Source organism: Sapajus apella, unplaced genomic scaffold (assembly GCF_009761245.1).
Source record: "Sapajus apella isolate SASKATOON/1434 unplaced genomic scaffold, GSC_monkey_1.0 scaffold53, whole genome shotgun sequence".
NCBI lineage: Eukaryota > Metazoa > Chordata > Mammalia > Primates > Cebidae > Sapajus > Sapajus apella.
Genome location: NW_022436993.1, coordinates 1650564 through 1661472, shown reverse-complemented (window position 1 = coordinate 1661472; position 10909 = coordinate 1650564). Strand labels below are relative to the sequence as shown.

At 40.4% G+C, this 10909-nt stretch overlaps 1 protein-coding gene across 1 annotated transcript; it reads left to right on the top strand.

Annotated features, from left to right (window-relative positions):
• Nucleotides 1-3265: 3265 nt before the first annotated feature.
• PTCHD3 (patched domain containing 3) lies at nucleotides 3266-10588 on the top strand. The gene is made up of 4 exons (XM_032244074.1): nucleotides 3266-3422; nucleotides 3507-4483; nucleotides 5689-5810; nucleotides 10435-10588. Exons 1-4 carry the CDS (start codon nucleotides 3266-3268, stop codon nucleotides 10586-10588), a joined length of 1410 nt encoding a protein of 469 aa, XP_032099965.1.
• The last annotated feature ends 321 nt before the right edge of the window (nucleotides 10589-10909 follow it).

Below are 10909 nucleotides of genomic sequence, written 5' to 3'. Positions count from 1 at the left end.
AAAATATTTGTCATTTCCTTATGCTAGAACCGTTCAAATTCTTCTCTTCTAGCTATGTTGAAATATCCAATAGATTCCTATAAACTATAGTCACCCTACTGATCTATCTAACACCAGGTTTTATTTCTTCTTTCCTTTTTTCTTTTTCTCAGATGAGGTCTCACTCTGTCACCCAGGCTGGAGTGCTGTGGCATAATCTTGGTTCACCGCAACCTCCACCTCTCAGGTTCAAGAGATTCTGCTGCCTCAGCCTCCTGAGTAGCTGGGATTACAAGCATGCACCTCCATGCCCGACTAATTTTGTATTTTGTTTTTCTCCATGTTGGTCATGCTTGTCTCGAACTTCTGACCTCAGGTGATCTGCCCACCTCGGCTTCCCAAAGTGCTGGGATTACATGCATGAGCCTCCATGCCTGGCCTAGTAAACATTTCTTTATCCAAGCCCTCAGAAAACCCTCAGGAAAGAATTCAAAAACAAAATTGGAAAAGAAAAGTTTATTAAATAAAGGAAGACATAAATCTTCCCATTGAAAAGGAGAAATTAATAAATGCAATATATGCTAGTGAAGGAACTGATTTGCAAATATAAATAAAGACTACTGTGGACAACCAGCCAGAAAAAGCGTAGTGGGGAGTCACCTACAAGGGGAGAGCTAGGGGAATAGGATCATACAGACAACATTGAAGGCTGGAGACAGTGAAGCAATGTCTACAAAATTCTCTTAGAAAATAAAAGAAGATTGGATATATATCTTCAAAGATACAAGATGCAAAAAGACGTTTAAGTCCTCGTTTTTAAAAAACAAAAACTTCTTGGCAATGAAATCAGTTCAGCTAATAAATAAATCAAAATTATGACCTCAGAAATTGGGAAGTCATGGTAAAGGAGATTACAGAAAATATTGAATTAATTAAAAATAGAGCTACAAATGTAAACAGCTGCAAGAATTTTGGCTACAATAGAATGTACGCTTAATAAATTATAACAATGTAAAAAAATGGTATCTTTCACCAAACTCAGTGGTGGAAGGGGAAACGGACAGAGAAGAAGAAAATTCTCTACTTTCAGGTTAGAAAGTCCAAGGCTGAAAGATCAAATGAAGTATGTGTTTAAGTATATCATTTAAAGTTTACTAATTTTTCAACGAATAGTTATTGAGCACCTAATATGTCCAGGCTTTGTTCTAGGTACTGAAGATACAAAATATAAATGACAACTAGAGACTTAAAACCAAACGTAACTGAAACATCAGTAAACATAAACAGAATAATTATTAAAAGATAATCATTCTTAGATTGAGTAAAAAGCGAATCATCTTCTATCAGTTGGGATAGGCTACGGGAAGAATGAAACAACATTTCAGCCACCTAACAAAAGTTCAGTTCTTGCTCCATACAACGTTTAGGCTGAATTCTTCCACATGAACAGTAAAATTTCATAGTCTGCACATGTATTTCTCTTTTAGAGACACCATAATCAAGTAGCCAATGCTAGTTGGTTGGGTCTCTGCAGAGGGTTTCTGTAAGTTGGAATATTCTTACTACTACTTTGATTCTGTTGTCCATTATGGTAACCACACCCACCTTGTCTTTGGCAATTAAGTGTTGCCAATTGACTCCTGTCACCCTAGGACTCAACTATCCCCATTTCAATGGCAAACGTTCCCACTGTAATTTCCAGCTTACAAAGAAAAGTGAACACAGAGTTCTTCAAGGATGCGGGGACTTCTTCACAAATTCAATCCTCACAAGTCCGGTGAAAGATGTGTCCTCTAGTCCTCTTGCTCTTGGTGGATAAGCAAGTCTGACATGATAAATCCATTCTAGCATTCCAATCCAGTATATATAACCTCCTCTGGAATATATCAAGGCAGTTCTAGCATTTCAATTTCATTTGTCGCGGGGTCAATTTTTGGTCCAAGTTTCAGCCAATCAACCAATCAAACTATTAAAGCCCTTTCTAACACTGAGCTGCAACACTGAATTCGGAATCTGTTTAGTAAATCCATATCAGTAAATTCAGCCTGATCCAACTGTGTTTTGTCTCCACCATTATCCCACAGCCTTAATATCAATTGCCACACATATTCCCCAAATTTTTATCAGTATAAATTGGAAAAATGTGGTTCTTTTGTTGTGTAACATTACACTTCATGTGTCACAATTTGTACCCAACCTATTGAGGACAGCTAGGGCTTAATTAAGTCTATGTATATCCCTAAAATCAAAAAGAGGTAACTGGGATAAGTTTTGAGGATAATTAGCAGTATCTTGCAAGGCAACTACCTCCAAGAAAACTATTACAGATTCCTTAGGAAAATCAGGGTTAACTTCTTCAGACATAGGTAGAAGGGCTGCTTTTATTGGTTCTTGTGTACAGGTTAAAAAAAGATACTCATTTACTGAGCACTGTTTATAAAAGCAAATGACTAAACAATCAATGGGTCTGTCAATAAGATTCTGGCTAAATTATGTTTCTTTCATACATTGGCAAAGTATAGAGTAGTTCCAAAAAATAAGATAAATGTATATGCACTGACATGTTCAAATCTTCTGCCACTGTAGATGAAAAATGTAATTGCATAGCATGAATAGTGCAGTAATATTTATGAAAAAAGGTACATTTGCTATATCTTTGATATAGGGGGTTGTAAGGAGGTAGACCCATTTTTTAACACTTCTAAGACATTGAGATAGAAAGATTTCGATTTTTCCCCCTATTTTTCCTTCTACGCATTTATGTCTTTTTACAAGGTGAATGTATGTACATGTTACACCTGTGGACAGAAAATAAAAATAATAGCTAAGTCCAGTGTGTCAGGTTCACAAAAGCCTTACCTGAAACTGGTACTGGGTGAATGCCAAGAAAGGTAAAATCTGTCACTCAGGACACGTGGAATTTCTGTGCCATTTGTGTGCGTGGAAGAAACACCCAAATTCTCTCAGTAAGTTGTGGGTCCTATAGGATAGGCAAGCATTTGATGGTCTTGAAGAAGCGTTCCTTGTATTTGCTGAACCTCTGAGAGACCAGGCAGGCCGCACAAACACATTCCAGATTAGTTGGGCCAAGGGGCAAACCGCGTGCTCTCAACACAGCCTCCGCGTCCGGGCGCGCGGCCGGAGCGCAAACTCCCCCAGAATTTCTCCAGGAAACCGTTGGGTGGGGCCAGGAAACCGTTGGGTGGGGCCAGGAAACCGTCTGGTGGGATCTCCACAGCTGCTTTTCACCTGCTGTCCTGCCTGTGCTTCCTTAGAGGAAGAATCAATGCCGCGGGTGGAACCTGAGCCCGAGACGTGGCCGGAGCAGAAGCCCAACCTCACCAAGCGAGACTCTGAGACCGGGACAGAGTGGGACTGGGAATTTGAGGACTCAGAATCGGAGGGCAAGCAGCCACCCACGGGACCCCCCGCACCCCCAGGATCCCTGGCGTCGGAGGGGGACGATGCACCATCCCTGCCGTCGGAGGGGAAGGATGCACCACCCCTGCGGACGGACGGGGACGATGCACCCCTGCCGGAGGGGGACAATGCAACCCCTCTGCCGTTGGAGGGGGACGATGCACCCCTGCCGGAGGGGGACAATGCAACCCCTCTGCCGTTGGAGGGGGACGATGCACCCCGCCTGCCGTCGGAGCCGGACGTTGCACCCCGCCTGCAGTTGGAGCGGGACGATGCGCCCCTGCCGGAGGAGGAAAGCCCCGAGCCCGTAGCCGTCTGCGGTCACCGGCGCCGCTGTCACACCGACTGCCTAGAGGCGCCGCTGTCCCGCGCCTTCCAGTGGCTGGGATGGCAGGTGGGCGCGCACCCCTGGATCTTCCTGCTGGCGCCCTTGATGCTGACGGCCGCGCTGGGCACCGGCTTCCTGTACCTGCCCAAGAACGAAGAGGAAAACTTAGAGTACCAGTACACCCCGGTGGGGAGCCCGGCCAAGGCAGAGCGGCGCTTTGTGCAGAACCATTTCACCACCAACGACTCCTACCGCTTCTCCCCCTCCAGGAGGAGCACGGAGACCAATTTCATCTCGATCCTGGTGGTCTCCCACAGCGACTCACTGCTGGACCCGGCCACCTTTACAGAAGTCAGCAAACTGGACAGCGCGGTACAGGATCTGCGTGCGGCGCAGGAAAACGGAAGTCAGATCCAATACCAACAGGTGTGCGCGAGGTACAGGACGCTCTGCGTGCCCCCCAATCCGCTCCTGCACGCCTGGCAGGTGAACAAAACGCTCGACCTGAGCAGCATCTCCTTCCCCATCTACAACCACAGTGGACAACGCCTCTACCTGACCGGCTTCTTCGGAGGACACATCTTGGGGGGCAGCCTAGGAATGGGCCAGTTACTCCTGCAGGCCAAAGCCATGCGGCTGCTGTACTACCTGAAGACTGAGCTCCCTGAGGACGACGAGCAGAGCAAGCAGTGGATCATCCATTTCCTCGACCAACTAAACAGCATTAAGAACAGCCTGGCCTTGAAGAAAATTGAGGTAGCTGGCGGTTTGGGTCTACAGGGAGACCAGGAGAAGGTGGGAGGGATGAGGAAGACTTGCACCCAGAACCCTAACAAAAGCACTGCCTGACTGCTTGGTGGAGTCCTTGCCTCTAGGCTGGGTGTGCTCTACTGTATTTGGTATTCAATCCAATTAACACCGACGATGCCCGTTGGTAACATTCTAGTTGATAACACAAATCCTGTGTCCACCAGATGGGCCTGTTCAGTACAGACATTGATCTTCATATTTAATTTTGGGTTTTGGTTTCTAATCAAATTACAGTGCTCTGAAATTCTACTTTTAGTTAAAGTCTTCACTGGTTTGGGGGAGCCCCCTAAAACTTGATTGGAGCTCATTGGGATTAAGAAACAAACCACCTTTTACATAAAAGTTCCATGGTGTTAAGAAGATAACTAGTCTAGCATTTTTCAAGTTAGTTACATACAAAGCACCTGACTTAGTGTGAGGTACATATTAGCTGTTCAGTTATCGCTGGGTCAGCAACCCTATTAAGGTGCATAAGTAAAAGAGACACCTGCTGGGAAGAGTTTTCAAAGACCAGGCCCTCCTGAAATATTTATGCAATTGAAATAGTAAAAGACACCAACCACTACAAATTTAGAAAAAGTTACAATTTTTCCAGCTGTTAGTGAGAACAAGATTAAACAGTTTTAGTCTTGGCACGGTGTAATCACGCCTGTAATCCCAGCACTTTGGGACACAAAGGCAGGTGGACTGCTTGAGTCCAGGAGTTCAAGACCAGCCCAGGCAACCTGGCAAAACCCCATCTCTACAAAAAATAGAAAAGTTAGCCAGGCATGGTGGCACACACCTATAGTCCCAGCTATTCAGAAGGTCCAGGCAGGAGGATCACTCGCCCCAGGAGATTGAGGGCCCAGTCTCAAAAAAAAAAAAAAAGAGAGATATCAAAGTTTTATATACAATTCAAATTTTGTTTATTCAGGAGTTTTATTTAAACTTTGAATTTGAAAGAAAGTTGAGGAAGCACACCCGAGATGTGTGGAAAGGAGCAAATTTACATTATTTTCTCTATTCTAAAATCTTAATTCATGTATTTTTATCTTTTGCTGAATTTTAACATATTGCTTCATCACTAAGAAAAGCGTTTCAATAGTGTTTTTAACACACACAAATATTGTAATTAAAAGTTATTTATCCGAGTATATTTTTTGTGGCAGGTGGTCCACTTTACATCGGTTTCCAGGCGACTGGAATTTGAGGCAACTTCTGAGACAGTGGTCCCTTTGTTTCACCTGGCGTACATCTTCATTATACTGTTTGCAGTCACATCATGCTGCAGGTAAAAAGCTTTGATTAGGTTTTGAAACTCTTACTTTATGAAAAATATTTCATTGTGGTAAAATATAATAATATATGGCATAAAATATGCTATTATAGTCATTCTTAAGTGTATAATTCAGTGGCATTGATTACATCCACACCAGCATGCAACCATTACAACTATGTTTTCAAATATTTTGCATCATCCCAAACAGGAACTCCGCTACCATTTTGCAATAAATTCCCCATCACCACCACCCCCCACCCACCCAGTGCCAGTTAACCTTTAATCTACTTTGTCTCCATGATTTTTCCTAAAGATTTTATATAAATGGAATCATATAATTGCCTTTTTGTGACTGTCTCATTTCACTAGGCATAATGTTTTAAAGGTTCATCCTTGTAGCATGTTTCAAAACTTCATTCCTTTTCATGGCTGAATAATACTGAGTCCTTCAACTTTGTTCTTCTTCAAGATTATATAGATCATCCAAGACTCCTTGAATTCCATATGAATTTAAGAATTGGATTCTCTATTTCTGGGGGGGAAATGGTTACCAGAATTTTGATCGGAATTGTGTTGAATCTATAGATTATTTTGAGTAGGACTGGCATTTTAGCAATATGGAGGCTTCCAACCCAGGAACTAAGAATCTTTCCATTTATCTAGATCTTTTTAAATTTCTTTTACCAGTGTTTGGTAGTTTTCAGTGTGCAGGTCCTTCACCACCTTGGTTAAAGTTATTCCTAGGTGTTTTATTCATTTGGAGCAATTTAAATGGAAATACCGTCTTAATTTCCTTTTTGGATTGTTCATTGCACATGTATAGAAACACGACTAATTTTTTGGTATTGATCTTGTGTCCTGAAGCTGTGCTGAATTTATTAACTCTGGTGGTTTTCTTCTGGATTCTTTAGTGTTTTTCTTATATACAATCGTGTAATCTCTGAGAAGGGAGAGTTATATTCCTTCCTTTCCAATTTAGATGCTTTTTATTTATGTTTCTTATCTAATTGCTCTGGCTAGAACTTCCAGTACAACACTGTATATCAGTGGTGGAAGTGGAAGTCTTTTCTGTCTTCTTTCTGATCTGATGTTAGAGGAAAGCTTTCATTCTTTCACCCTTGAGTATGATGTCAGTTTTGCTATTTTTATAAATGCTTTTATTATTTTGAGGCATTTTTCTTCATATTCCCAGTTTTTTAGTGTTTTATTATGAAAGGGTGTTGGATTTTGTCAAATGACTTTTTAACATCTATTGAGATGATCATGTGGTTGTTGTCCTTTGTTCTATAAATATGGCATATTACATTGATTGACTTTCTCCTGATGACTCACTCTTACCCTTCTGGGATAAATCCCACCTGGCTCTGATGTATAGTCCTTTTAATATGCTTCGGATTGGACTTACTAACATTTGTTAATGACTTTGCACCTATATTCGTGAGAGCTATTGGTTTGTAGTTTTCATTTCTTGTGATGTCATCGTCTGGTATTGTATCAGTGTAATTATGGTCTCCTAGAGTGAGTTAGGAAGTGTTCCCTCCTCTTCAATTTTTTGGAAGAGTTTGAGAAGGATTCCTGTTACCTCCACTTTAGATATTTGGTAAAATTCATCAGTGAAATCTGGCCCTGGACTTTTCTTTGTTGAGAGTTTTTCAATTACTGGTTTAATATTTTGTTCTGCGTCTGTTGAGATTTTTTCTTTCACTTTAAGTCAATGTGGGTCATTTGTGTTTCTGTAGGAAGTAATGTTCACCTAGGTTATCCAGTTTGTGGACATACAGTTTTTAATAGTATTCTCTTATAAACTTCTCTATTTCTGTAAGGTCAATAGTAACGTCTCCGCTATCATATCAGCTTTAGTTATTTGTGTCTTCTCTCCTTTTTTCTTTGTCACACTAAGTAAAATTTAATCAGTTTTGTTGATCTTTTCAAGGAACCAGATTTTGGGTTGATTAATTCTACTGTTTTTCTTTTCTGTATTTACCTCTGTTCTAATCCATATTCTTTCCTTCCTTCCTCCTGTGGTTTGAATGTTTGTATCCTCCCAAAATTCCCCTTGTGGAAATCTGATTCCTGGTGTGATAGTAATAAGAGATGAGGCCTTTGAGGAGTGATTAGAATGGGATTAGCTCCCTTATAAAAGAGTTCTGAGGGAGCTTGTTAGCCCCTTCCCCCATGTAAGGACATAGCAAGAAGGCACCATCTATGGAACAAAGAGCAAACGTTCACTAGACACTGAATCTATTAGCCTTGACCTTGGATTTCTCAGCCTCTAGAATTGTAAGAAGAAATTTTCTGTTGTTTATAGGTTGTCCAGTCTATAGGATTTTGTTAGAGTGGGCAGAACAGACTAAGACACCTCTGTTAGCTTCAGGTTTGGTTTTTCCTCCTTTTCCTAGATCCACAAGGTGTTAAGTTATTGATTTGAAATCATTTTTCTTTTTAACGTAGGTATTTATAGCTATAAATTCCCCTCTGAGCACTATTGTCACTGTATCTCATAAGTTATGGTATGTTATTTGTTCATTCTCATTCTTAACTATTTTCTAATGTCCCTTGATTATTTAATAGTGTATTGTATTTTTGTAGATTTATTAATATTCCAGGTCTCCTTCTATTATTGATTTTTAGCTTTATTCTGTTATTGGTTAGAAAAGCATACATTGTATAACTTCAGTTATTGAAAATTTATTCAGACTTGTTTTACAGACTAACATATGGTCTATCCTGGAGAATATTCCAAGGTCACTAGAGAAGAATATATAACCTACTGTTGTTGGGTTGAGTCTTCTATACATTTCTGTAGGGTCTGATTGGTTTGTAGTGTTGCTCGTTTTCTCTGTGTCCTTATCGATATTTGACTCAGATGCTCTATGCATTGATGAAAGTGCTATATTGCATTCGCCAATCTTTTTTTTTTTTTTTTTTTTTTTTTTTTGAGACGAGGTCTCACTCTGTCACCCAGGCTAGAGTGCAGTGGCACAATCTTGCCTCACTGTAATCTGCTTCTCCAAGGTTCAAGCGATTATTCTGCCTCAGCCTCCTGAGTAGCTAGGATTACAGGTGTGTATCACCACACTTACCTTGTTTTTGTATTTTTAGTAGAAATGACATTTCACCATGTTGGCCAGGCAGTAAGTCACCATGCCTAGCCCTCTCCAGCTGTTAGTGTAGAGCTCTCTATTATGCCCTTACTTCTGTCATATTTACTTAATATATGTTGGGTCTCTGTTATGCAGTGCACATATGTTTACAGTTGTTATAGCTTTTTGGTGAATTGGCCCTTTTATCAATATATAATGTACTTCTTTATCTCTAAGTCTATTTTGCCTGATGTTAGTATAGCCACTCCTGCTTTTGTTTTGGTTACTATTTGTGTAAAGTATCTTTTTATATACTTTCAACTTACTTATATTTTTGGAGATAAAGTGAGTCTATAAACAGCATATAGTTAAATCATGTTGTTTTATCCATTCTGCCAACCTGTCTTTTGATTGGAGAGTTTAATCTATTTATATTTAAGGCGATTGCTGAAAAGAGAAAATTTACTTTTAACGTTTTTTGTGTTCTATTTGTCTTATACCTTTTTTGTCCTTCATTTCCTCTATCTGCTTTCTTTTCTTCACATTTCTTTTTTTCTTTTCAGACAGGGACTTGTCCAGTTGCCCAGGCTGCAGTGGTGTGGCACAATCATAGCTTACTGCAGTCTTGAACTCCTAAACTCAAGCAATCCTCCCACCTCAGCCTCCTGAGTAGCTGGGACTACAGGCACATGCCACCACATCTGTCTAATTTTTGTTATTTTTTGTAGAGACAGGGTCTTGCTGTGTTGCTTAGGCTGGTCTTGAACTCCTGGCCTCAAGTGATCCTCTTACCTCAGCCTCCCAAAGTGATGGGATTACATTGTGGGCCTCTCCTGCTGGTGGGTGCAGCAGCATGAGCCACTACACCTAGTCACATTTCATTTTTTTTTAATAGTTATTTTCTTTTTCTGGTATACAATACACTTGGGAATTATACCGTACCAGGCATAAGTAGTAAGATTTCTATCACAGTGACATTCCATGATGCTTTATGTTTAGTTTATATTTTTCTAGTGAGCTGTTTTGATTCTCTTTTCATCCCCTTTTGTGATATTTTTTGGAGATTTTCTTTGTGATTTCCATGGGGATTTTATGTAGCATCCTAAATTTAAAATAGTCTGTACTGAGTTGATACCAATTAAACTCCAAAACCATACAAAAACCTCTTCTACTATCTGTCACATATTACATCTTTATACATTGTATGCCCTTCTGAAGACCAAAGTGGAGTTAGCCATCAGCAGTTTTAGTAATTCTTTGTGTTTCCGAAATGCTTGTCAATGAATTAGCACTTGGCCGGCTGCAAAGAATCACACGTAGGAGAGTTGGTTAAAGAGCAGATTTACAGATTTCCAACTTTTCTGCCCCCTTTCTTTCTTATTTTATTTTTTTTCAGTTGGTCTGAGAAAGTGCTTGGGAATTAAATGTCTCCAGCAGATACGTGTGGAAATTATTGCCCTAGAGGTTTCTACCTAGGTATCCCAGTCAAGAATGCTATGCGTGGATGAAAGCCACCACCACAAATTCCACAATTTTTCCCTCCAAATTTACAGGTTTGACTGCATACGAAACAAAATGTGTGTTGCAGCCTTTGGAGTGATTTCTGCTTTCTTGGCAGTGGTGAGCGGCTTTGGCCTGCTCTTGCACATTGGGGTGCCATTTGTCATCATAGTTGCCAATTCGCCATTTCTTATTCTAGGTGAGTAAAACACAGCGGGAGGCTACACACTGTATATGTTGCGGGGTAGAGATATAAGGGAAAGAATTGTATGGAGGTGGCTCTATAGTCCAAAAATGAGGTGCCAGGAAATAGGGAAGTGAAATCAAACTGGATATCTCTAGAAGTGGAAAGTTCAAGTATCCCAATGGAAAAACAGACCATGTACATGAACAGCAGTTCACATGCAAAAATCAAAATACAAGTCACTAAAAATACAGCCATGCATCAATTAACATTGAGTGTCTGAGAAACGCGTCCATAGGCAATTTTGTCATTGTGTAAACTTCCTAGAGTGTACTTACACAAAC